This window comes from Arachis stenosperma, chromosome 1 (genome assembly GCF_014773155.1).
Source record: "Arachis stenosperma cultivar V10309 chromosome 1, arast.V10309.gnm1.PFL2, whole genome shotgun sequence".
Classification (NCBI taxonomy): Eukaryota; Viridiplantae; Streptophyta; class Magnoliopsida; order Fabales; family Fabaceae; genus Arachis; species Arachis stenosperma.
The window spans coordinates 118655418-118682937 of record NC_080377.1 but is presented as its reverse complement, the minus strand read 5'-3'; the positions used below and the strand labels follow the sequence as shown (position 1 = coordinate 118682937).

The 27520-nt window shown below is 35.5% G+C and overlaps 3 protein-coding genes across 4 annotated transcripts; 1 reads left to right on the top strand and 2 right to left on the bottom strand.

Annotated features, from left to right (window-relative positions):
• Positions 1-1084: 1084 nt before the first annotated feature.
• Positions 1085-17264, bottom strand: LOC130943303 (rop guanine nucleotide exchange factor 5-like). Of its 2 annotated transcripts, XR_009071773.1 has the most exons (7): positions 16710-17264; positions 16199-16315; positions 15985-16122; positions 15806-15880; positions 15192-15712; positions 1942-2043; positions 1085-1140 (listed from the first exon to the last, which is right to left on the bottom strand). XR_009071773.1 is itself a non-coding variant. In XM_057871131.1 (5 exons), the coding sequence occupies exons 1-4, from the start codon at positions 17026-17028 to the stop codon at positions 15828-15830; spliced, it is 627 nt and encodes a 208-aa protein (XP_057727114.1). In that variant the 5' UTR covers positions 17029-17264; the 3' UTR covers positions 15050-15712; positions 15806-15827. The 2 variants fall into 2 exon arrangements, 1 of the variants encoding a protein (XP_057727114.1); XM_057871131.1 differs by lacking the exons at positions 1085-1140; positions 1942-2043 and having other exon boundaries at positions 15050-15712.
• A 1009-nt stretch (positions 17265-18273) lies between these two features.
• On the bottom strand, positions 18274-20022 carry LOC130932439 (uncharacterized). The gene is made up of 4 exons (XM_057861767.1): positions 19546-20022; positions 18958-19493; positions 18667-18868; positions 18274-18360 (listed from the first exon to the last, which is right to left on the bottom strand). Exons 1-4 carry the CDS (start codon positions 20020-20022, stop codon positions 18274-18276), a joined length of 1302 nt encoding a protein of 433 aa, XP_057717750.1.
• Positions 20023-24385: 4363 nt separating this feature from the next.
• LOC130942244 (cytochrome c oxidase subunit 6b-2) lies at positions 24386-26823 on the top strand. Its single transcript, XM_057870965.1, has 4 exons — positions 24386-24441; positions 25268-25356; positions 25441-25522; positions 26536-26823. Exons 1-4 carry the CDS (start codon positions 24433-24435, stop codon positions 26587-26589), a joined length of 234 nt encoding a protein of 77 aa, XP_057726948.1. The 5' UTR covers positions 24386-24432; the 3' UTR covers positions 26590-26823.
• Positions 26824-27520: the final 697 nt, after the last annotated feature.

The window sequence follows — 27520 nt, the reverse complement described above, 5'->3', positions numbered from 1 at the left end:
ATTACATCATATCCTTAGTTTTCTCATATTTCGTCGTATTCTAGTGGACCCAGTGATAGCAATACATGGACTGGACTTTTGAATGATGTCATCAACAACAAAAAACCATAGAGTTATAATCTATATATTATATTTTTAAGTTATGCATGTTAAAATTGTTGATTATATCTCCCTTTCAAGTGCTTATGCTATCAATTTATAAAAATTAGGGCTGGTTCATAAGGCTATATCATTACAAACGTTGTCGACGTTGTTTTTATTGTGTTATTGACGCTGATTTCGAATAAAATCTTGTCCCATGCATCATTGTCCCAAGGAAACTTCACCGGGGTTCACATTCCCTTCCTTTAACTTTTGAAACAATGATTCAGCATGAGTTCCCTTGAATATGTATTTGAAACCAGAAAAGAAGAAATTTTATTATTGCCATCATGTAAATACAGTACACAACAAGTTAATTGGATTGGAGTGATTGCGAAAATACTTAACAAGCTAATTAGTATCAAATATTTTGTCTATAATTTAATTAGTGTCAAGTTCTTCTTATACTAACTTTCAACATCAATGACAACCAAATAAAATATAAAAAAGAAGTAATCATTAATAAAAGTATAAAATTAACTAAAAATATTTTATAACTAATTTTTATGAATGAAATACTTTTAAAAAATTTTTACATATCTGTTTAATTAATACATTTGAAACTAATAATCTCTTAAAAAAATACATCTTTTCTACCAAAAGTCCCTTCGACATAATTAATACATTTAAAGTTAATAATCTTTTAAAAAGATACATCTTTTCTACCAAAAGTCCCTTCGGCATAGCCATTAAGACTTTAGATAAAATCTAGTTCACCGTTCCCTTCGTCATTGTCATCAAGGCCGGAGAACTAGGAAATCAAATATTATTGATAAAAAGGTTATAAATCACAATTACATCTATAATGATCGCATATTCCTACATCATTATTTTTTCAAACCTATCTTCCAGTCATTGTTTATTTACAAGACTAGCTAACAACTAACTCGAACTAGATACATGCAACCTAAATAAAAATCTTTAGACCATTTACATGTTCTTCCTCCTGTAAGCAAATTCTCCTCCATCCATTAAAAACTTCGGAATAGGGCACAATTTCTACATTGAAAAACAATTAAAATAGTGTAACTATCATGGATAATAACTTAAAAGAGTTTAAAATAGCTAATTAAATATTTTCTATATTAGTAGAAATTGAATTAGACTAATTGATTGAGAGTAAAGAAATGACTTACGATGATCAAATTACATCAAAAATGTTTTTTCTTAGCTTTTTTCCTTTAGCCAATTTTTTTTATGTAAAAAATGTTTTTGAGCATGACTGAAAATTTGACTAGAAATTTTTATTTTTACATAATATTCTAAAATTCTTTTTCAATGTGAACTTATTTCTTGGTACCCTCTAAGAAATAACCTACCAAAATATGAATTTTAAAATAACTATTAACAAATTTTATACTAAAAATTTTTAAACAAAAATATAAACTATTTAATTAGTAACAATATTTTTAGATATCAAACAATTTTTTTTTTCAGTTCAACCAGAAACTTTATTATGCCAACCACGGTCAAAACAAAAATAAATTTAACAATCAATAAAAATTGCTTTAGAACTCCCTCAAATTGCTAGTTATTGATACACAAAAACACTTAAGATATGAAACCTTTAATTAACAAGAGCGCAGTAAAATTGATCTTACAAAAAAGAGGTGCTAGACTTATATATTGTAGACAATATACAATCATCATCGACAAATTAGAGATATATCTAAATCAAGAGAAGTGCTCCTATATATTGATACTAGTTGCTTCACTTTTTTTTTTTGTAAATACCAGTATTCAACTAGATAATAAATAAATAAATAAATAAGAGGTAAAAAGAAGTAATATAATAAATACCTATGTTCATCTTGGGTCCAATGATATCTTGTCTTTGTTGGTGCTGCCTCCTCTTGTGCAGTTGGCACTACCTCCTCCTCTGCAGCTGGCACAACCTCCTCCCTGCCATGATAATAAACAAAATATTAGATAATCAATGAATTTCATGTAAACAAAAATATTTATACATTTGATTATCTCCATTTCAAAATATTTTATTTATTTCAAAAACAAATCAAAGGAAAAAAAGTTCATTGTTTATTAGGTTTGTTCATAAAACTTATAAGAAAAAGGAAATATAGAATAAGTAAACAGAAAGAAAAAAAAGAAAGAATACGACAAATAAAACTTGCGAAATAAGAAGAGAATGAAAATATTGAGAATACCGACCTGTGATGATGATCCGTCGAATGAGATGGTAATGGTGGTGGTGTTGTTGCATTGATGATGGGGATGGAGAGAGGGTTGTGTTTTATGAGTTTGGAAAACTCAAATTTAATTTGATGATGAATAAACATTCTTGAAATAGTTGATTGCAAAATTATTAATTTTGATTTTCATGTAACATATGATTAATTAATAATTTTGTGATGCAGGATTACATATTGGGCCGAAAAACAAAAGAAATTGGCAAGCCCAAATGTGTTACTTGTAGCTCAGCCTTGAAACATAATGTCCAAATTAATCTTGGCTGAAGCAATTTGTTATTATGGGATAAATTGATCTATTATTGTTACAAGCCCAAGATTTTGTTAGTAGCCCCAATGCATGATCCGAAAAATAATCCATCAGAAAAGCAAATGTTATTATTTGCCTTGTGCCTTCTAACGGATTCCATTTCTTATTATGGAATGGACTTCAAAATCTAATTTGCTAGCATTGAAAACATAAATGAGAGAGAGCAATTGATTTGATGGCTTCAATAACTTTACACGCTACCTTATTCAAGGGAAGTTAAACTTTAATTTTACTTTATCATTAACCATTAGCTAGAGTTCAAAATTCTCTCTCCTCTCTCTTATCTTTCTTCTACCTTCGGTCATATCATTACAGAAAAAGTATGGAGGCTATGGCTAGACACCAAAGAGATGAAGAACACTCAACAAAGACCATCACAATGATGGCAAGAAAAAGAAAACATAAAGTATGATGTGGCTGAGATTTTCACCAAAAATGATAAGATTTGGTGAGGTAATCTCAAGCTCTTCAAACAAAAAAAAGAAAGAAGAAGATCTCGGTCAGCAAGGAGGAGATTCTTGGAGGCATGGCTTGTCTCTGATTCTGCTTAACCACCACAGAAGGTAGCTAGGGTGGCTACGTGATGGAAGAGGCAGAGATTAGAGCAGATGAAGTCATCATCATCATGAAGCATCAAGGGCCAGAAATCTATCTTGGAGAGCAAGCCAAGGATGGAGCGCTCGGATTGATGAAGTCTGATGACCAAGGAAGAACTAGAGGTATTTGCATGTTGGGTTTTGCATGGGTTACCTATTCTCTCTCTCTGGCCGAACTGATTATGTGTGAAGGGAAAGAAGTTAAGCTTGGTTTTTGTTTCAACTGTGAAGGCTTTCCCTCTCTATAAAAGGGGTGAACTGTCACGGTTTGAATCAAGGAGAAAGTGTGAGAGTGTAAGGCACAGAAGTCTCATAGCTACCTAAGCTTACAGATTCTCTTCTCCTTCAATGTATTCTGTTTTATAATTTTTCGTTTAATTTTGTCATGTCTTGAGTCTCATGAAAAAAGGCAAACAGTGAAGTTTGTATGAAAAAGCCATAGAGTGGAAAAAGGCAGAGAGTGCAAAATTAAAAGAAAAAGCCATAGATGTCCTTAGAGTTCCTTTGTTCATCTATATTGTGTTTTATGGTTCTGTGAGAATCCCCTTGTAAGTTGGGTTAGAACTTTACAGTTTGTAATAAGGTTGATTATAGTAAAATTCCATCATTGTTGTGATGGAGACTGGATGTAGGCTGCACTGCACTTAGCAGCTGAACCAGGATATATCTGGGTGTAACTTTCTCTCTCTTCTACTCCATTTCTGTTTCTACTACACAGGAGCGAAAACAAAAAATATCTCGTGCCAAGTGACGAGACAAAAATAAAAAAAGTCTCCTCAAAGACCAGAAAGTCTAATTGATTAAAAAAGGGGCTAAGATTCAACCCCCCTTCTCTTAGCCACTGAAAACCATTAATTGGTATCAGAGCTTGGTCTCAAAGAGATCAAGCTTTGCAGCTTGGAAAGCAGTGGCTCAAATCTAGTGTCCTACAATCTTACAGAAGGACAGTCAAGCAACAGACCGTCTCTTTTCAATGGGAAAAACTATACCTATTGGAAGGAGAGAATAAAGATCTTTGTGCAAGCAGTAGACTACAGGCTTTGGAAGATCCTCCTAGAAGGTCCTCAATTTCCAACCAACAAAAGTGTTGAAGGAGTTGTCACACTTAAACCAGAAGCTAGTTGGACTGAGGAAGATAGAAAAAAGGTTGAGCTAAATGCTAAAGCTGTAAATATGCTCAACTGTGCTATCAGCTTCGAGGAATACCGACGGGTGTCACGATGCACAACAGCAAAGAAAATCTGGGACAAACTGTAAATCACTCATGAGGGAACCACCATTGTAAAGAAGACTCGGATAGACATGTTAAACAGAGAGTATGAAATGTTTGCAATGAAGGAAGGAGAATCCATTGATGAACTGTTCGAACGGTTCAACACCATCATTGTTGGCTTGGATGCTATGGGAATAACACATTCTGATTCTGTGCTTGTGAGAAGAATGTTGAGATGTCTCACTAAAGAGTGGAAAACAAAAGCTTTAATTATTTTTGAGAGAAGTAGTCTTGATTCCATCATGACATTGGATGATTTGAGAGAAAACCTTCTTGCTTTTGAAAATACTTATTTGAAAAAAGATTCAAAAAAAGAAAGGAATTGCTTTTTCTTCTGTGACTAACCCCCTGGATGATGAATCCAGTGATAACTCTTCTGAAAATGAATTTGTGTTGTTTGCCAAAAAATTCAGGAAAATGGTGAAATTCAAAGGCAAAGGCGGCAGCTCAATGAAAATGAAGAAAGACCTTAGCAAAGTAACTTGTTACAACTGCACGGAAATGGAGCACTTTAAATCTGATTGTCCCATGTTAAAAAAGGAGGAGAAGAAAAAAAGGGGGAAGAAGAAGGGTCTGACGGCATCATGGGAAGACTTGGAAAATGACTCAGACAGTGATGAAGAATCTGAGACCAAGTCACAACCTTGTCTCATGGCAAATCATATAGATCAGGTATTCTTTTAAAACCCTGACACTGAAAACCTTCATCTTATGATAGATCACCTCTCTGAAAAAATAAGATGCTTTCTCCTTGATAATCAAGATCTTGAACAACAAATTATCATTCTTAAAGCTGAAAATAATTTTTTCAAAGAAAAGCTAAGGGAGGCCGAAACTGCTTGTGATCTTGTGGAAGAAAATAAGCAGTTGAAAGCTCAACTTAGAAGTTGCGAAAGTGATCATTCGGTAGTTGCATATGTAAACTGTTTCAAGAAAAATGAAGAGTTGCTGAAAAAGGTTAAAAGTCTTGAAAATGACTTAGCCAAGTTTACTCAAAGTTCTGAAAATTTAAATCAAATATTGGCTAGTCAAAAACCACTCTTTGATAAGCTGGTTTGGGATTTTATAAATCTGATAAGAAACCTTCTTTTAAAAATAGAGCTTTTTCCTCTAATGACACAAGGTTTCAAGATCCCACCTACTTTAACAAAACATCAACAACAAGGTTTTGTAGGCTATGCAACCGAAACTGTCATTTTTCTGTTCAGTGTTTTTTTTTGGTGAAAGAATGATTGGTGATAAAGTTTACAAAGATGTTTTTTATTACAATGATTTGGGACATAGGAAATGGTTTAACGTGAAAGGATCCAAGAAGATTTGGATACCTAAGGTCACTTGAGCTCATTTTGTAGGTATGCCTAGCATCCAAGAGGAAGAAAAATATGTGGTACATGGACAGGGGATGCTCTAGGCATATGACCGAAAAGACAACCTTCTTCATAAAGCTTGATGAATATGATGTAGGACTTGTCACTTTCGGTGATGATGGTAAAGGAAAGATAGTGACTGTTGGAAAAATTGGTAAAAGCTTTTTCATCTTGTAAATGGTTTGAAACATAATTTACTTAATGTAAGCCAATTGTGTGACTTAGGTTTTGAAGTTATTTTTAGAAAGTTTGTGTGTTTGTGAAAAAATTGGGGATATTCTTTTTTAAGTTAAAAGATGCAACAATGTGTATGGATAAACTCATGAGGACTTGAAAGAACAAAATGTAACATGTTTTACTTCTCTTGAATCTGAAAAATGGCTATGGCATAAAAAGTTAGGTCATGCTAGCATGTACCAAATTTCTAAGCTAGTAAAGAAAAATCTTGTTAGAGGAATTCCTAAAAACAAATTTGATAAGGATCTTACTTGTGATGCTTGTCAATTAGGCAAAAAAGTTAAATCCTCTTTTAAACCAAAAGATGAAATTTCAACCAAAAGGCCATTAGAGATGTTACACATTGATCTTTTTGGTCCAACAAGAACTCAAAGTCTAGGAGGTAAACACTATGGTTTGGTAGTGGTAGATGATTACTCTAGATTTGGTTGGGTACTTTTTTTTGCTCATAAAAATGATGCTTTCCATGATTTCTCAACTCTTTGCAAGAAAATTTAAAATGAAAAATATTTAAAAATGGCCCATTTGAAAAGTGATCACGAAAAAGAATTTGAAAATCAACACTTTGAAAAATTCTGTGATGATTTTGGAATTACTCATAATTTTTCATGTCCTAGAACACTTCAACAAAATGGGGTTGTTGAAAGAATGAATAGAAGCCTTCAAGAAATGACTAGGGCTATGTTATGTGAGAATGAGGTTCCTAAATTTCTATGGGCTGAAGCTGTAAATACAGCATGCTATATTTTGAATAGGACAATAATTAGAAAAGTGTTGAAAAGAACTCCTTATGAGCTATGGAAAGGAACCCCTCCAAATCTTAAGTACTTTCATATTTTTGGATGCAAATGTTTTGTGCTTAACAACAAAGAAAATCTTGGCAAGTTTGATCCAAAATCTTATGAAGGAATGTTTGTTGGATACTCTATCACTAGCAAGGCCTATAGGATTTATCTCAAAGATCATAGAACCATAGAGGAATCCATATATATTACTTTTTGTGATTCTAATTTAATTCCCAGTACTGTGATAGATAATGATTCAGATTGTGAAGAAGCTGGAACAAGCAAAGAAAATCCCAAGTCTGTCCAAAATAAAGAATCTGTCAGTCTAGTTTTGTCTCATCAGAATGGAGGAGACATTTTCATTTTGTCTCCTGAGCCAGCAAGAGAAACTGAAACAGTGAGGCCCACAGAAGCTCATCAAAGTACTTGGGCAAACTTGGAATTTTCTTTGCTTGTTCCAGCTTCTTCACAATCTGAATTATTATCTATCACAGTACTGGAAATTAAATTAGAATCACAAAAAGTAACATGTATGGATTCATCTATGGTTCTATGATCTTTGAGATAAATCCTATAGGCCTTGCTAGTGGTAGAGTATCCAACAAACATTCCTTCATAAGATTTTGGATTAAACTTGCCAAGATTTTCTTTGTTGTTAAGCACAAAATATTTGCATCCAAAAACATAAAAGTACTTAAGATTTGGAGGGGTTCCTTTCCATAGTTCATAAGGAGTTCTTTTCAACTCTTTTCTAATTATTGTCCTATTCAAAATATAGCATGCTGTATTTACAGCTTCAGCTCATAGAAATTTAGGAACCTCATTCTCACATAACATAGCCCTAGTCATTTCTTGAAGGCTTCTATTCCTTCTTTCAACAACCCCATTTTGTTGAGGTATTCTAGGACATGAAAAATTATGAGTAATTTCAAAGTCATCATAGAATTTTTCAAAGTGTTGATTTTCAAATTCTTTTCCGTGATCACTTTTCAAATGGGCCACTTTTAAATCTTTTTCATTTTGAATTTTCTTGCAAAGAGTCACTTGAGAAAGCATGGAAAGCATCATTTTTATGAGCAAGAAAAAGTACCCAACTAAATCTAGAGTAATCATCTACCACTACCAAACCATAGTGTTTACCTCCTAGACTTTGAGTTCTTGTTGGACCAAAAAGATCAATGTGTAACATCTCTAATGGCCTTTTGGTTGAAATTCCATCTTTTGGTTTAAAAGAGGATTTAAGTTGTTTGCCTAATTGACAAGCATCACAAGTAAGATCCTTATCAAATTTGATTTTAGGAATTTCTCTAACCAGATTTTTCTTTACTAGCTTAGAAATTTGGTACATGCTAGCATGACCCAACTTTCTATGCCATAACCATTTTTCAGATTCAAGAGAAGTAAAACATGTTACATTTTGTTCTTTCAAGTCCTCATGAGTTTATCCATACATGTTGCATCTTTTAGCTTCAAAAAGAATATCCCCAGTTTTTTCACAAACAACCAAACATGCAAACTTCCTAAAAATAACTTCAAAACCTAAGTCACACAATTGGCTTACACTAAGTAAATTATGTTTCAAACTATTTACAAGAAGAACATCATTTATACAAGATGAAAAGATTTTACCAACTTTTCCAACGGCCACTATCTTTCCTTTACCATCATCACCGAAAGTGACAAGTCCTACATCATATTCATCAAGCTTTATGAAGAAGGTTGTCTTTCCGGTCATATGCCTAGAGCATCCGCTGTCCATGTACCACATATTTTCCTTCCTCTTGGATGCTAGGCATACCTACAAAATGAGCTCAAGTGACCTTAGGTATCCAAATCTTCTTGGATCCTTTCACGTTAAACCATCTCCTATGTCCCAAATCATTGTAATAAAAAACAACTTTGTAAACTTTATCACCAATCATTCTTTCACCAAAAAGAACACTGAACGGGAAAATGACAATTTCGGTTGTATAGCCTACAAAACCTTGGAGTTGATATTTTGTTAAAGTAGGTGGGATCTTGAAACTTTGTGTCATTAGAGGAAGAAACTCTATTTTTAAAAGAATGTTTCTTATCAGATTTATAAAACCCCAAACCAGCTTTATCAAAGAGTGGTTTTTGACTAGCCAATATTTGATTTAAATTTTCAGAACTTTGAGTAAACTTGGCTAAGTCATTTTCAAGACTTTTAACCTTTTTCAGCAACTCTTCATTTTTCTTGAAACAGTTTAAATATGCAACTACCGAATGATCACTTTCGCAACTTCTAAGTTGAGCTTTCAACTGCTTATTTTCTTCCACAAGATCACAAGCAGTTTCGGCCTCCCTTAGCTTTTCTTTGAGAAAATTATTTTCAACTTTAAGAATGATAATTTGTTGTTCAAGATCTTGATTATCAAGGAGAAAGCATCTTATTTTTTCAGAGAGGTGATCTATCATAAGATGAAGGTCTTCAGTGACAGGGTTTTAAAAGAATACATTATCTATATGATTTGCCATGAGACAAGGCTGTGACTTGGTCTCAGATTCTTCATCACTGTCTAAGTCATTTTCCAAGTCTTCCCATGATGCCATCAGACCCTTCTTCTTCCCCCTTTTTTTCTTCTCCTCCTTTTTTAACTTGGGACAATCAGATTTGAAGTGCCCCATTTCCTTGCAGTTGTAAGAAGTTACTTTGCTAGGGTCTTTGTTCATTTTCCTTGAGCTACCGCCTTTGTCTTTGAACTTCACCATTTTCCTGAATTTTTTGGCAAACAACACAAATTCATTTTCAGAGGAGTTTTCACTGGATTCATCATCCAAGGGAATAGTCATAGAAGAAAAAGCAATTCCTTTCTTTTTTGAATCTTTTTTCAAATAAGTATTTTCAAAAGCAAGAAGGTTTCCTCTCAAATTATCCAATGTCATGGAATCAAGACTACTGCTCTCAGAAATAATTAAAGCTTTTGTTTCCCACTCTTTAGTAAGACATCTCAACATTCTTCTCACAAGCACAGAATCAGAATGTGTTATACCCATAGCATCCAAGCCAACAATGATGGTGTTGAACCGTTCAAACAGTTCATCAATGGATTCTCCTTCCTTCATTGTAAAAATTTCATACTCTTTGTTTAACATGTCTATCCGAGTTTTCTTTACAATGGTGGTTCCCTCATGAGTGATTTGCAGTTTGTCCCAGATTTTCTTTGCCGTTGTGCATCGTGACACCCGTCGGTATTCCTCGAAGCTGATAGCATTGTTGAGCAGATTTACAGCTTTAGCATTTAGCTCAACCTTCTTTCTATCTTCCTCGGTCCAGCTAGCTTCAGGTTTAAGTATGACAACTCCTTCAGCACTTGTGTTGGTTAGAAATTGACGACCTTCTAGGATGATCTTCCAAAGCCTGTAGTCTACTGCTTGCACAAAGATCTTCATTCTCTCCTTCCAATAGGTATAGTTTTTTCCATTGAAAATAGGCGGTTTGTTACTTGACTATCCTTCTGTAAGATTGTAGGACACCAGATTTAAGCCACTGCTTTCTACCATGTAGATCTTTTCTCCAAGCTGCAAAGCTCTGATACCAATTGATGGTTTTCAGTGGCTAAGAGAAGGGGGGTTGAATCTTAGCCCCCTTTTTTAATCAATTACACTTTCTGGTCTTTGAGGAGACTTTTTTTAATTTTGTCTCGTCCCTAGCCACGAGACTTTTATTTTTGTCTCGTCACTTGGCATGAGATATTTTTTGTTTTCGCTCTTGTGCAGTAGAAACAGAAATGGAGTAGAAGAGAGAGAAAGTTACACCCAGATATATCCTTGTTCAGCTGCTAAGTGCAGTGCAGCCTACATCCAGTCTCCATCACAACAATGATGGAATTTTACTATAATCAACCTGATTACAAACTGTAAAGTTCTAACCCAACTTACAAGGGAATTCTCACAGAATCATAAAACACAATATAGATGAACAAAGGAACTCTAAGGACATCTATGACTTTTTCTTTTAATTTTGCACTCTCTGCCTTTTTTCGCTCTATGGCTTTTTCATACAAACCTCACTGTTTGCCTTTTTCCATGAGACTCAAGACATGACAAAATGAAACAGAAAAATTATAAAACAGAATACATTGAAGGAGAAGAAAATCTGTAAGCTTAGGTAGCTATGAGACTTCTGTGCCTTACACTCTCACACTTTCTCCTTGATTCAAACTGTGACAGTTCACCCCTTTTATAGAGAGAGAAAGCCTTCACAATTGAAACAAAAACCAAGCTTAACTTCTTTCCCTTCACATATAATCGGTTCGGCCAGAGAGAGAGAAGAGATAACTCATGCAAAACCCAACATGCAAATACCTCTAGTTCTTCCTTGGTCATCAGACTTCATCAATCCGAGCGCTCCATCCTTGGCTTGCTCTCCAAGATAGATTTCTGGCCCTTGATGCTTCATGGTGATGATGGCTTCATCTGGTCTAATCTCTGCCTCTTCCATCACGTAGCCACCCTAGCTACCTTCTGTGTTGGTTGAGCAGAATCAGAGACAAGTCATGCCTCCAAGAATCTCCTCCTTGCTGGCCGAGATCTTCTTCTTTCTTTTTTTGGTATGAAGAGCTCGAGATTACCTCACCAAATCTTACCATTTTTGGTGAAAATCTCAGCCACAGCATACTTTATGTTTTCTTTTTCTTGCCATCATTGTGATGGTCTTTGTTGAGTGTTCTTCATCTCTTCGGTGTCTAACCATAGCATGCATGCTTTCTCTGTAATGATATGACCGAAGGTAGAAGAAAGATGAGAGAGAGGAGAGAGAAATTTGAACTCTAGCTAATGGTTAATGATAAAGTAAAATTAAAGTTCAACTTCCCTTGCATAAGGTAGCGTGTAAAGTTACTGAAGCCATCAAATCAATTGCTCTCTCTCATTTATGTTTCCAATGCTAGCAAATTAGATTTTGAAGTCCATTCCATAATAAGAAATGGAATCCGTTGGAAGGCACAAGGCAAATGATAACATTTGCTTTCCTGATCGATTATTTTTCGGATCATGCATTGGGGCTACTAACAAAATCTTGGGCTTGTAACAATAATAGATCAATTTAGCCCATAATAACAAAATCTTGGGCTTGTAATAATAATAGATCATCATGAAGTATCAAGGGCCAAAAATCCATCTTGGAGAGCAAGCCAAGGATGGAGCGCTCGGATTGATGAAGTCTGATGACCAAGGAAGAACTAGAGGTATTTGCATGTTAGGTTTTGCATGGGTTACCTCTTCTCTCTCTCTGGCCGAACCGATTATGTGTTAAGGGAAAGAAGTTAAGCTTGGTTTTTGTTTCAACTGTGAAGGCTTTCCCTCTCTATAAAAAGGGTGAACTGTCACGGTTTGAATCAAGGAGAAAGTATGAGAGTGCAAGGCACAGAAGTCTCAAAGCTATCTAAGCTTACAGATTCTCTTCTCCTTCAATATATTCTGTTTTGTAATTTTTTTGTTTAATTTTGTCATGTCTTAAGTCTCATGAAAAAAGGCAAACAGTGAGGTTTGTATGAAGAAGCCATAGAGAGAAAAAAGGTAGAGAGTACAAAATTAAAAGAAAAAGTCATAGATGTCCTTAGAGTTCCTTTGTTCATCTATATTGTGTTTCATGATTCTGTGGGAATCCCCTTGTAAGTTGGGTTAGCACTTTACAATTTGTAATCAGGTTGATTATAGTGAAATTCCATCATTGTTGTGATGGAGACTGGATGTAGGCTGCACTGCACTTAGCAGCTGAACCAGGATATATCTGGGTGTAACTTTCTCTCTCTTCTACTCCATTTCTGTTTCTACTGCACATGAGCTAAAACCAAAAATATCTCGTGCCAAGTGACGAGACAAAAATAAAAGTCTCGTGGCTAGGGACGAGACAAAAATAAAAGTCTTGTGGCTAGGGACGAGACAAAAATAAAAAAAGTCTCCTCAAAGACCAGAAAGTGTAATTGATTAAAAAAGGGGGCTAAGATTCAACCCCCCTTCTCTTAGCCACTGAAAACCATCAGTGTTTCATCATGATGGTCATGTTATCAGATGCAGCAATGAGAGTTGTGTTTGTAGGATGACTGTTATGGATGGAATTGATGTCGTTCATCAACTTCTAAAAGCGCTCTTGCAGCTGTGCCGGGGTCCTGCCGGGGAGACGAGCAGCCACGGCCTCCCAACGGTTGCGGATAGCATCCTAAAAACAATTGGTAATAACTGACTTAAAGACTTTATTCTCCTCCCAAGTCCAGACTGGAGGTTGAGGTTGAAGTGGTTGATGACCACCGACATCGGGAATAAGCTCTAACATGTTTCTCGAATCCCACTGAGGCTGAGGTGGTGGATAACCACACGTCACCGTCCTTACTATATCCCTCTGAGACTGAGGCCGAGGGTGAGAAAGAAGCCGAGGTCGAGCCCGAGACCAAGGCTGAGGCGGTAGTTGAGGTGGTAGATTATCACACATGCCAATGGCACACGGCTGAGGCTGAGACTGAAGTGGCCGAGGCCAAGGCTGAGATGAGGTGGCTGATTTCCAGATACGTCAATGGCACAAGGTTGAGGTTGAGACTGAAGTGGCCGAGACCAAGGCTGAGATGAGGTGGCTGATTTCCAGATACGTCAATGGCACAAGGTTGAGGCTGAGACTGAAGTGGCCGAGACCAAGGCTGAGGCTGAGGGTGAGGATGAGGCTGAGATAGTAGCTGAGGTGGTTGATTACCACACACGTCAATGGCACATGACTGAGGCTGAGACTGAAGTGGTTCATAACCAGATAATGGACTTCCCCAATAGTGCTCTATCATGTTCATAACTTCGGGCAAACACTCATCAATAACCGGCTGAGGTGGTTGATTACCACTCACGTCCATGGCACACGGTTGGGCTGGGGATCACCTACATTGGCGGCAACAATCTTGTTTTCGTCCCCATTCCAGACGAGCTCAGGCAGATGCGGAGACTCAATCTGAAACCAGATACGTCAATGGCACAAGGTTGAGGCTGAGACTGAAGTGGCCGAGACCAAGGCTGAGGCTGAGGGTGAGGATGAGACTGAGATAGTAGCTGAGGTGGTTGATTACCACACACGTCAATGGCACATGACTGAGGCTGAGACTGAAGTGGTTCATAACCAGATAATGGACTTCCCCAATAGTGCTCTATCATGTTCATAACTTCGGGCAAACACTCATCAATAACCGGCTGAGGTGGTTGATTACCACTCACGTCCATGGCACACGGTTGGGCTGGGGATCACCTACATTGGTGGCAACAATCTTGTTTTCGTCCCCATTCCAGACGAGCTCAGGCAGATGCGGAGACTCAATCTGAAACTGCGGTAGTTCATCGGCATCAAAGTCTATCATTGCAGAATCTGATTGCTCTTCACTCTTTTTTCTTCTTTTCTTCTTCTTTCTTGGATTCCTATTTTTAGATATAGTATTTATTTATGTAAGCTTCACTTTCTAAGATAGAGTGTGTCAATTTAATTTATATTATATTATGGATAAAAATTAAAAGATTTTATTTTCAAATTTCAGTTTTAAAATTTTATTCTAGGATTCTTTTTTACATTATGGATAAAAATTAAAAAAATTTATTTTTAAATTTCAATTTTGAAATTTTATTCTAAGATTTTTTTATCTTTTTGTATTATGTAAATTTAGATAGTTTTTAATTAAAACAAAAGACTCTCAAAGGCATTAAATATTGATTTAAATTAAATATAAGTTTAAATGTAAAACCAAAATTTAAATATAATATTGTAGTGAGGTCGTACGCGTTAAAGTAGTAAAATGGACAGACATAGTGAAGATATTGAAGGTGGTTAATATGAATAAAGTAGTACTTAATCATGAAGCCTAAAATCAAGGCGTTATCTTAGAAGGAGGAGATCTTGTCCAAAATTTCTCATTGGGATCAAAATCCAAAGAAAGAGGAAAACATATAGATTTTAAACTCAATATTTTACCCACCTCATTCCATTTTCATTTAGGTATTTTTGCTATGGTGTCTAAAGAGTATTGCCTAATTACTAAAATAAATAAAATAATTAATTTTAAATTTAAAAATATAAAATTAAAAACTTTAAATATTTTAAAGTTACTATAAAAAGTCATTTAGACAAAAGTTAGGCACCAAACAAAAGGCACCATAAAATTCGCCTTCCATTTAACTCTATTGAATCATTTTCCAACACATCATACCAAACATACGCAATTCTTCACAGTAGAAAAAGCTTATCAAAGATTAAGGTTACTCAACAAAAATGGGTAAATAATTTTACCTTAGTCCAAGAAGAGGGTATAAGAAGAGTGAAACCTTTCTTAGAATCAGTGTATCTCTGAAGTTCCAAGTCCAACTCTTGAGCCATCAACAATGCACCACTAGTGTTTGATAAATTACTCGAAAGAAAAGTTGTGAGAAGAAGAGTAAGATGGAGCTTCCTCTTAGTAAAAAATGTTGATAAATGCAGGATGTTCATTGTGAAGAATGCAGAAACAGGGGATTGAGAAGAAGGTTGTGGAAGAAGAGTGTTGTGAATTGTGGAGAAGAGTGAAGAAGGTTTTCAAAGCCATTGGAATTGAATTGCAAAGTCTTATGTGTCGGGTTTCATTCGTCCCAGGGACATGACAACGTTAAGAGTCGTTAATCGTTAATCGTTAAAACACGGGGCACCGGGAGCCACCACTTCTTGTCTTGCCGTTGAATCGTCTTGCGAAATGAGGCTGTTGCATCGGCTTCCGGGGCTACAATTCCTTGGTCAACATACCAGAACTCAGTGGAGGCGAAACCATCCAATATGTCCTATAATAGAAAGTATAAATTCACATTAACAACAAACATGTGACAACAATCACCAATGTAGTGTGCATTCAAACAACAAGATTCATCACTCACGAGAAGCATGTTATCAAGTTTCCTAAGCGCTGGAACATTGATAAAAATATGTGTCCTTGGCCTGCAAGTCATTACCTGCAGAATAAAGCAACATATTAGAAATAGAAACATTATGATTCATATTCTACTTTTGTTGAATGAAACCATACTTGAAAATTTAGGACTTAATCCAAATTTACCTCTAGCTTGCTTCCATGAAGGTATTAGTTCAACAATGTGATCACTAACACTAACAAGCCATTCCATCTCTCTTCTCCACATAGCTTTCTTTTCAGAAGGTAGAGGTTCTAATCTCCATAATTGTCCAAACACAGTGGCTACACAAGTTGCATAAAAGTTCAAAACGAATTCGAACTTTGAAGTTTGAAAGTATCAGAAGAAGGAAATGCATACCGCACAGATTAGTGATAGCATTTGAGATGGCCAAAGTAGTACAAACCCCTTTCCCAGAACCTGACATGTCTTCACCAAGCAACAATTTTGCAAACCTTTCCTTCATCATTTCAGCATCTGCTCCAATTTGAAAGGAAATAAAGTAATTAAATTAACAAACCTACTAGCAATAATCATATATCATCCTAAATCATCTTCTAATAATTCTTCTGCTTCCTACTAAATAAGGTAAAAGTGAAATACACTTATTATCTTAAAAACAGAACAAACAGTAAAAAAAAATTCCTTATTTGAAAATTGATAGGTAGAAAAATGATTTAGGAGAATAAACTACAACTAAACCGACATAAAAAGGGATTATTAGATTCCAATGAATAATTAAACTGAAAAAATAAATAAATAAATAAAAGCGTTGTCATCCTTATACTTTTGAAAATTCAAGCACATCAACCACTTTTATAGTTCTGATATCATTAAACAAGACAGATTTCTAAAATAACGAGAAACTGACCTGACACTTTTGAACCAATACTACTAAATTTTGTGTCATCCAAATGATGTTCTTGATCATTATCTTTTTCATCAGATTTCCCACACTTGGAAACTGCAGCTTTCAGAATAGGCCATCCAAGTGGAGGAGCAGGTGGAGATGGAGAAGAAGACCCTTTTGCTGCTTTTGCTTCTTCATTTGATGAACATGAGGAACTTGAATTTGATCCACTGAAACTGCTTTCTCTTGACTCAGCAGTGGAATCAGTTAACGACTCTTTCTTAACCAACCCATCTCTCTTCTTCCGAAATTCTTCACTCTTCTTAGACAAAGCACTCATCTTTAACAGCTAATTACAAATTCTCTTTCACTTCCCACACACAACACAAGCTTATATATATGAAAAGGCAAAAGGGGTAGTCACCACTCACTTCACCACTGACCCAGATAAGATTCACCAGGTCCCAGTAACATAGGTTTGGACATGGAAGGAACAAAGGAAGAGGAGAAATGTGATACTATTATTATAGGGAGGGACCAATTCTAAGGTTGTTTTGAAACGAAAAAAGACGATGAAATGATGAAGACGTGTGGACTTTTCCTCGTAAAGTTTGTGTGTTTTGAGATGCTTCAAAAAAAGAAGCACATTTCATACAGAGTGTGTTAGAAAGTTCGGAAATTTGATTTCAAGTTTGAAGCTTTGCAATTGGAAGTGGCACCTGCCATGTCCCAACGTCTCTCTGGCTTTCGCTCTCACAGTAATTTAAAATTTTATATCATTTTTATTAACAATTTTTGAAAACCGGTTGCTGTCCAAAACGATGAATACCTCAAATTACATTATTGCCCCTATGCACAGTTGAATAATTAATTTGTTGTGTCTTTTTGTAAGTGTACTTTAGCAACGAAATTAGTACTGTTATGCCAAAGTAGTACTTTAGTTATGCTAACGAAATCAGAATGTGTGTTTTTTCAAAATTATCTCTTGTTTTTATTACTTTACTATACAGTGAAAAAAAATATTATTGAATAATTTTAGAATAATATACATCAGGAGAGAAATATTATCAATTAAAGAATGACAATATTACACTCTTAATTTTCAATCTTTTCTCTATTTTTAATTAAAAAATTATTACTACTCTTAAAATTCATATTAAGTATGTTCCAATATCATGCCAGTATTTCTCTTATTTGAGAAAGTTATCAATGTAGGAATATAAAACATAATTTTATGGGTAAAAAACCATAATAAGCCAACTGGCTCAGAAAATTACGTAAATACGCCAAAGCAAAAATCGTTACAGCAATAAGCCAGATCGTATTTTTATATAATTCGAACCAGGTTGGTTCGAACTCTATTTATTAGTAAATCGAACCAGGTTGGTTCGAATTATGGTTTTTTTTTTGTTAGTAATTCGAACCAGCCTGGTTCGAATTAGTAATGAAGGTAATTCGAACCAAGGTGGTTCGAATATAGAGAGAATGTCTGCATGTAATTCGAACCAGGCTGGTTCGAATTACACCAATCATAGTTCGAACCAGGCCGGTTCGAACTATGTGTGAGACTGACTAAGCTGTGTATCTATGGACGAGGCATATCCGAAGCCAAAGAGATGCGGCCTATGTCGCCAACCCGGACACAGTTCAATAAGAGAAAATAAACGCTAAACTGTTTCAAGATTCATTGATCATACAAAATGAATGTCCCAGAACACAAATTAAAAAAAAACATAGATAAACAGACTATAACATAACAAAAAAAGTACAAACCAGGATCATACATGATTGAACTTTAAAGAAAAAAATACATAATTAAAAAAGCCATATTCATTACTACTCGCAACAATCAAACTAAAAGTCATGTGCACTAATGTAAATAATACTGACACTAACAACATGGGATATATCTAAATAACTCTAAGACTAGCAAGATGCGCACTAATGTAGATAATGCTAACACTAACAACATGCATACTAATGGTGTCCTGTCTGCCTCCGGGATGGGAGGTGTGAATCCCATCCGATACACATTGAAGACCGAGCTAATCTGATAGACGCTGTGAACGTAAGAGGTCCAGGTGACCCGTGAGTATGCACAGCACGCAAGTGCGTGCTGACACGGGAAATGAAGAGCCTGGAAGTACCCGCAGTCACATGTCCGAGAGGCAAGTGATACTCTGTAAGTACCCAAGGAGAAACCAGTCGGAGTAGTCTCTGCTACAGTGAACTCGGAGTTATCCCGGTCATACAGCGTCACGTGAAGCACCTGGCCGTCTTCATGTTGGCCTCAATACACTTCACCAAATGCTGACTGAATTGTTGTCCTGTTCCCATCTGGGCCTCAGCCTCTCTCCCCTTGCGAACAAACAGTTCCGCAAGCCTACAATATGTTGCCTTCACCAGGGATGCTACAGGGAGATTTCTGACCCCCTTCAGGATAGAGTTCACACACTCGGAGATGTTCGTCGTCATGTGACCGAATCTCCGCCCCTCATCACGATGCTGAGTCCACAACGAGTAATCAATCCGGTTCGCCCCCTCACACATCGCCGGATCTTCAGATCGCAGGATATCAAACCAGTAATCAAATTCAACCTCGGTCTTCGCATACGCCGCGTTCACTAGTAGCCTCCTAGCGTCTTTTCCCTTGAAGGTTAGGGCAAAATTAGCCGCAACGTGTCGTATGCAGAATGCACGGTACGCAGATGGCGGTAGCCAACCGCCGTCAGGGGCCTCAAGCGCAGCCTTGATGCCGTTGTGCCTGTCCGATATAACCAGCAGACCGGGCTGCGGGGTCACGTGCTGTCGAAGGTGTGAGAGAAAGAATGTCCAGGATTCCGCGTTCTCCCTCTACTAGTGCGAATGCCACAGGTAGAATGTTGGAGTTCCCATCCTGTGCAATCGCGATGAGCAACGTTCCCCCATACTTCCCATACAAATGTGTGCCGTCAATGCTGAGCAACGTTCCCCCATACTTCCCATACAAATGTGTGCCGTCAATGCTGATTAGCGGCTTGCAATGACGGAATGCCTCGATGCAGGGCGGGAAAGTCCAGAAAAGTCTGTGGAAGTACGCTTGAGATTCGTCCACCTGTCCTCCAACTCGAACCGGGCTCGTCTTCAGGACCACAACACTCCCAGGCATCGTCAGCTGGACACCCAAGACCCACCTAGGCAGGTCGTTGTAGGACTCATCCCAGTCACCGTATATGAGGGCAATAGATTTCTGCTTCGCCATCCAAACCCTCCGGTAAGTCGGCCTAAAACCAAAGTGCGCTGCCGTGGCGTTCAGGAGCACCTTGATGCTCACGGATGCATCGGCCCTAACCATTGGCATAATGAAAGCCGAAATCACATGATAATCCAAACTCCTGTGGTCACTAGAGATGGATGTGGCCAGGCAAGTGTGAGGTCCATTGTACCGTTGACCTCCCAGATGCCCTTGCGCTTCCGGAGACTCAGTCGAATCAACCATGTGCACCCATTCCCAAACTCGGAACACTTGCCCACATACCGGCGGTGATCGGACTCCACCACCTTGTACTGTACCCTCGCCGGATGCTGTAAGTCTTCACACTTAAAAGGGCCTCATCTTTATCCTGGAATTGCTGACCAACCTGGAACTCTGTCAGACCAGTACTCCCTTCCGCATCTCTAGCTCCGAATCCAACAGCGTGCCCTAAAACCCCCTCATGTCTCATGGCGTCCAAGTCCAATGAGGAAAAATGTGGTGGATACTGCTGTGTGCCAGAGCTAGAACCACCTACCTCCAATGCAGGCCCAGTCGCTCCAATATCATCAGCGCTATCATCGTCAATCATATCCGGCTCGACGTCATCCTCGTCTTCATCGTCCAAAAAACCGTCTCCTACGCCAACAGGTGCAACTCCCACTAAAGCGTTCGGCAAATTTTCCCTTTCCACTACCTCGTCGCCTTCGGTGGCATTTAGGTCAACAGCGAAAGATGGGGAGGCGACATGTTGGACCACTGGTTCGTACACAGGGACGGACGAGGAAGCAACGGCAGGCCGGGAACTAGAACCTGCTGCATTCGCTATAGTGTTCGTATTCCTGTTCGAACCGCCGGAGCTGGATACAACATCAACCAGCCGGGCCAACAACTCCGGTGTCCTCACCTCCGGAAACTGCCGCCGACAGAGAAACATTACTTGCAAGTCCGCATCATTATTAATCGTGAAGCAATCATACTTCACCGTATTCTGTAGCACCGTGACTGGAATGCGATAGAAAAACTTCTTTACCCGCTTCGCACCCTCCAGACCAAGCTTCATTAGTACAGCGCTAACAAGGTCATCGTAACTCGTCGTAGATGTTATGACAATACATAGAGGATTCTTATCTGTGAACTTTACTCCGGAACGAGTTTTTCTATTAACAGATCCTCTGTGGTGCACCAAAACAACAAAAACTCTCCTCACTAGCCATCCTTCTCCTCTAATGAGAGTAACTCACGTTTGGAACCATATATATACAGTCAGTCTCACACATAGTTCGAACCGGCCTGGTTCGAACTATGATTGGTGTAATTCGAACCAGCCTGGTTCGAATTACATGCAGACATTCTCTCTCTATAATTCGAACCACCTTGGTTCGAATTACCTTCATTACTAATTCGAACCAGGCTGGTTCGAATTACTAACAAAAAAAAAAACCATAATTCGAACCAACCTGGTTCGATTTACTAATAAATGGAGTTCGAACCAACCTGGTTCGAATTATATAAAAATACGATCTGGCTTATTGCTGTAACGATTTTTGCTTTGGCGTATTTACGTAATTTTCTGAGCCAGTTGGCTTATTATGGTTTTTTACCCTAATTTTATACTACATTGTTTATGAAAGTTGTAATAAAAACTAAATGACATTGTTTATCTATTTCTAAAGTAGCACTAGAGATTTAGTCAATTTCTTTCTGTTACCTCATATAAATTAAACACGAAAGAATCATCAAAATCATTGACACTCTTAAGGATAAGATTTATCTGAATAAAGGCTAGGAGAAATAAAGAACACTTAATTTACAAGCAATGCCATTTAAAATGAATTGAATTTGATGACTTGTCCCATTTATTTATTGGATTAATCACAAAAAATGACCCGGATTATTTAAATGCTCACAAAATACATTTAAATTTTACTATTGACAAAAATGTCTTCAAATAATTTTAAAATGTGATAAAAATATCCAACAATAAATATATATTTTTAAAAAATATCTTAAAAATTGAATTTTGATGTTATTTTTTGCAAGCATGATTATAAAGATAAGATATTATTATCTATAAAATTTGGTAATTTTTCGTTATGTATTTATCTTTTTTGTAATTTTTTGTTAACAACCAATAATACTTTTAAAAACTCACAACAAAATATATATTTAGCAAAAAATTATTAAATTTTAAAAATAATAATATCTCATTTTTCTAATCAAGCTTGCAAAAAATCATATCAAAATTCAATCTCTAATGTATTTTTTGACAAATACATATTTAATGTTAGACTTTTAGCAAAATTATCTAACATTAAATATGTATTTATCAAAAAATACATTAGAGATTGAATTTTGATGTAATTTTTTATAAGTATAATTATAAAAATGAGATATTATTATATTTAAAATTTGGGGGGTTTTCCTTAAGTATATATTCATTTTTATAATTTTTTTGTTAACAACTAATAATACTTTAAAAAAATCACAAAAAAATATATACTTAACAAAAAAGTCACCAAATTTTAAGAATAATAATATTTTATTTTTTTAATCATGCTTGCAAAAAATGTATCAAAATTCAATCTCTAAGATATTTTTTGAAAATACATATTTACTGTTGGATATTTTTGTCACATTTTTAAATTATTTAAAAGCATTTTTGTCGATAGTAAAATTTAGGTGTATTTTTCTCCGCGTTTGAATAATTAATACTATGTAAACAGCTCCAAACCAGTTTTGGAGCTGCTATGCCTATAGACAATATTAGTGGTCCCTTTCTTGATGCTTATGGGAGAGATCATGGTTAGAAGGCGTTTGCCTAAGTAGGAGAAAACGTTGTACCATGTGGAGATAACAATGGCATAGCAGCTGGCAATAGTGCCAGTTGTGGCGGGGGTGGTGCTGTATGGACAGGCTCAGTTGCTCGGAGATGAAGTTTAGTTAGTAATAGTCAATTAAATATTGCTCTGAGTTTATCCTATCTTGTTAATTAGCATGGCTGAATTGGTAACGTTCTTTTTAATGAAAATTCGTTATAGATAACGCGATTTCCTTTCCTGTTTTAATTGTAACCTGTGAATTATTTGCTTAAAGCCGTAAATTCGAGCAAGGACTTCATTGTATAGATTTTGAAGAAGGTAAAAATATTTTTCTCAAACTCTATAGCAGAATGAGTTGAATGTCTTTGCAAGAGTGGCCTATGTAATGAATCATGTTGCTTGTATGTTATTGTTGTTTTTGCTTTTGGTTGTTTTGTATGTTCATAAACAACCACAATGATTTTAAAATATCACTGCTCTTAAGTTCAATCCTTGGAGATAATCATTAACCTATCAAAAATTGAATTCGGATAAGTAACAAAAATATTTTTTGAATGATCTTATCAAAATTTGTTGAATGATACATGGATGTATGGTAGTTTATTATTAACTATGTGCATGTCTTCTGGCTTTTATCTTTTTCTAAAGTATTATTTTCAATAAGCATTTATTAACTAAATTTATTATAGTGCACTCCTTTAGAGAATGTTAAACCTTAAACCATGATTTTTTTTATTGGTGAAAATTTGCATACAATTATTTTCATACGAAGTTGATAGTTAAAAAATCATTAAATGACAATTTAGTTAAATATGTTATATAGTTTCACTTTTTTTAGACCTGAAGTTTGTATAACCATGTGATTTTAGACAAAATGATCCTATTTTTTAGGGCACACAATACTAAAATTATCTAACATAAATCGATTAAAATCAATAAAGTCAACTCAAATCTTCTATTCGAACTTCTAATATTGACAGTAAAACACACAAATTTATTTTGTTTGGTGTTGTAGTTGCTCTTAAATATTAACACTAGGTCAAAACTCATCGCTGCTAAGTTCAATCCTCCAAAATTATCACTTACCCATAAAAAAAATAAATAAAAAAAATATATGGTAAATTATTTCTTTTAAGTTGTACATGTGAATTATTTTAATCTTAAAATTTAAGAATTAATTTTTTTTTCAAATTACAAACATGAATCACATTAATCGATTTCTTTTTTATTATTGTTTCATCAAGTCTTCATTAATAAGACATTCTAAATTATAGAAAAAATGTTTTTTAAATTGAAAAGCTTGCTAAGGTAAGAAATTGAAAGTCTATTTACCTTCGGATTTATATAGGTGTGTTGCATGAGATTTATAAAGTGGCATGGAAAAAAATTTTAGAAATATAAATATTTAATTTGTTAAAAAAAACTGAACTATATATAGTGGTACTCATTTATTTATTTTTATTTTTATTTATTTAATTTGGTTGGTACTCTAGAATCGAGATCAGGAATTTTTTTTTTTAGAGTAAGAAATAGCGGAAATGATTTTCGCTGTGCAAAAATGTTTAATTGGGCTTCATGTTGGCCCATAAAGTCTATTATTTATTAATTTAGTTGCGCTTTTTTCTTTCGTCATTTCTGAAAAAAAAAACAGAATTCTTCCAAAGCAATTGTTTTGATCCCAGTCTCACTCATGGCGGAGGTGTGTATCTTCCTTCTTCCTCTCTTACTCTCTCTCATTCTCACGTTCCTACCAATTGTTCCTTTTCCCTATAATCTTACGCTATTTATTTCATTTGCTCATTTATGCGATTTATTTAAAATCTGTAACATTCCCCTAATGTTTGCAGATTCGTCTGTTATTAGAGTTATATTCTTTTATTGATCTGTTGAATTGTTTAAACATTCGGTATTTCACCTTTCTGTAACAAAAACATTGAGTTGCATTTTTTGTTTCTTTCAAAAACGTGAAAAATTTCGAAATTTTTTATATCAACATTGTTGCTGGTTAAATTTGATCCGGTTCAACGATCCAAGGTTGTTGTTGTTTTAGCCGAATGATTGATTTTTGTCAGGGAAAAAGTGAAAAGTGGGTGAGTGAGAGTGAGAAGAGAAAAATATTCAGAGCATATCGCTTTAATTGTGTTTCTTTGAATTCAAATAATGACATTTCGGATTTTCGGGTTAACTTTGTAAAGTTGGTTTCTATGAAATTGCACCATGCGTATCCATTTCCATATGATTGCTAATCAAGATGTGCTTTATTTCGTTTAGACATTCATACACATCATAATTCATTTGTGGTTGACGAGGATATGGACAATATGTTTTAAGGCATGCTTGTATTCGTTTTTGAAGCTACAGAGCCTGATAGAATGTTTAACTCTAGCATTTAGTTGATGCATATGTTGTCATGTTTTGCATTTGAACTTTGATGTGACAGGTTCAGTATCATTCTGTCTGTGTTTTTTTGGCATTTCTTCTGATGTTTTTATTTTCGTTTTTTTGGTTCTTTTGGTTACTGCTAGATTGAGCTAAAAACTGCACCTGCTGATTTTCGTTTCCCAACAACAAATCAAACCAGACACTGTTTCACTCGTTATGTAGAGTTCCATAGGTGGATTTTCTGACATTGCCTATCTTGTTCAGCAAAATTTTGTTTCTCTAGAATATTTTATTGAACCTGGACTCTTGATTACAGGTGCTTGGCAGCAAAGGGTGATGGTTCAGCTGAATGTGAGAGATTTGCTAAATATTACCGCTCCCTTTGCCCTGGAGAATGGGTAAGCAACCTATTTCTTGTTTGCTTACATTTAAATTGTCTGCAAAATTACTTCAATTTAAACATTGATGTCATTTGTGAAGCAATGTGATCTGTGGTTTAGTCCTTAATATCAGGTTTCTTTACACAATTAGGAGTTAGAGCCTTATTTATGGTCATGGGTGGTAGTGGGTAGGAGATTGTGGTGTTGAGTGAGGGCATTGATGAGTTTTTGACATAAGAAGATAATTGTGGAATTTTAGAACAACAACAAGAACAACAAAGTCTTAACTCACCGAATTTTAGAAAATAGTTTTCCCTAAAATCTATGATGGTTGTACTTGTCTCCAATAAAAGATTATGCTTTCCCCTTTAGATAATCTGGATTTGCACTCTACTTCCCTTACCGAATATGTGTCACTGGGGACTAACAAGATAGTATGGGGATTCTTTCTTATATAGTCAAATAGACACTCTTTGTAGTTCACATGCTTGGAGGAAAGAGACAATCGTTGAAACTGAGTTTAATGCATTATGAAGTCTGATGAACCAAATGTCATTTCAGAAATAATGAATATTATTTTGGTTAGAAGACATCATGAATATTAAGACATTCACAATGCACAAGGGCAAAGGAAAAATGTTGTCTTACTGGTGTTATAACTGGGTAACATTCTATATAGCCATTGCATGAACCAGGTTTATGCATCCATGCTTCTGAGGTGTGATAAGCTTTGGCGGATCCGAACTGCTTTTTCTATATCTCTAGAATTCTCTTTTTCTCCTTTCCTTCTCTCTTCAGTGGCCCTTTTCTTTAATATGTTAGATCTACTGAGTCAGTTAATTGACTTGTATTAGCATGATGATTTAGTTACTAGACAAAGATATTTTTCGACCATTTAGATCATCGCGAAGTCAAAGTATCAAACCATAAACATAAATTGCATTGATACATTATTTCTGACTCGCAAAACTCTATTTGGTGGGTTAGCATTTCTGTGTTTGAAAGCTTTTTGTTTGCTAAATTTGTGGCAGGTTGAAAAGTGGAATGAGCAGAGGGAGAATGGGACTTTCCCAGGACCTCTTTGAAATCATGTCTGTGCCTTGGACAACCTTTTGAGGCTTGAAAACACTTGAACTTTCTGTTGGTTTAATTTCTTCTGTTAATTTGATGATCTTTACCAAATCATGTTGGATCAATAAGGCAGTCTATGGGATATTCATTGTTCAAAGTTCACAAATTGTTGCACCCTTTTTATTTTGTGTAACAGAATTTTGCCTTTTAAGTTGAAGTGGCGATTCTGACAATTATATTCTCTTCAATCAGAACTTTGTTTTAGATAAGCAATGCTACTAAAAAGTATAGTTTCTAAATCGAATTAAAAATACACAAACAGAGAAAATAAAATTAGTACATATAAAGCCAAAGAAAAAAAAATTGCGTTTTTATTTGATTGTACATATACATTTCAATATTTCATAGCTTACACAACTCGTATATTATTGCCAACAAAAAAATGTACGGGATGTTCTCAATGTAGTTATATGCAATTATGCAGTGTCCAAAATACACACATCCTAGCCCCTACTCTCTACAAAAACTATATAAAAGATATAAAAAAATTCACAAAGTAATAAACAAATTATCTCTTACTTTTTTGAAGACCAGTTTTTTAGTGGGAGTGAAATATGAAAGATATTCAACAGCTATTTCAATAACAAATTTTGATATAAGAGAAACGGCGTTAAAGAGTGACGATATAAATGAAAATTTTACATCAGTTTACATTTTACCAACTTGGTAATATAAGAAAGGTGGATACTCTGGAACTCACCTCGTCCACAACAAAATAAACCGCTATAAATGTCTTTATTTAGAAAAACAGGTATAACTAACTAACGTTTAATCCTCTAATGTCAAATAAAAATCAATTGTATATTTTAAGGTGTTTATCTTCTTTGCAGTTTCTAATCTGTATTTGTTAAACAGTTTAAGCGAAAAAAAACAAAATCCACGCAC

Bases quoted from the DNA above. Each gene is read 5' to 3' on its own strand.
- LOC130943303 (XM_057871131.1), bottom strand. From the start codon at position 17,028: ATGAGTGCTTTGTCTAAGAAGAGTGAAGAATTTCGGAAGAAGAGAGAT. The intron at 16,316-16,709 runs GTCAGTTTCTCG...AAATTGGAGCAG, and splicing joins TATTGGTTCAAAAGTGTCAG to ATGCTGAAATGATGAAGGAA. The intron at 16,123-16,198 runs GTATGCATTTCC...CAACTTGTGTAG, and splicing joins TGCTATCACTAATCTGTGCG to CCACTGTGTTTGGACAATTA.
- LOC130942244 (XM_057870965.1), top strand. The intron at 25,357-25,440 runs GTGGATTTTCTG...TCTTGATTACAG, and splicing joins CGTTATGTAGAGTTCCATAG to GTGCTTGGCAGCAAAGGGTG. The intron at 25,523-26,535 runs GTAAGCAACCTA...AATTTGTGGCAG, and splicing joins CCCTTTGCCCTGGAGAATGG to GTTGAAAAGTGGAATGAGCA.
- LOC130932439 (XM_057861767.1), bottom strand. From the start codon at position 20,022: ATGGTTAGGGCCGATGCATCCGTGAGCATCAAGGTGCTCCTGAACGCC. The intron at 19,494-19,545 runs GTAGAGGGAGAA...CACCTTCGACAG, and splicing joins TACCTGTGGCATTCGCACTA to CACGTGACCCCGCAGCCCGG. The intron at 18,361-18,666 runs GTATGCATGTTG...ATCTTGAAACAG, and splicing joins AGGCAGACAGGACACCATTA to TTTAGCGTTTATTTTCTCTT.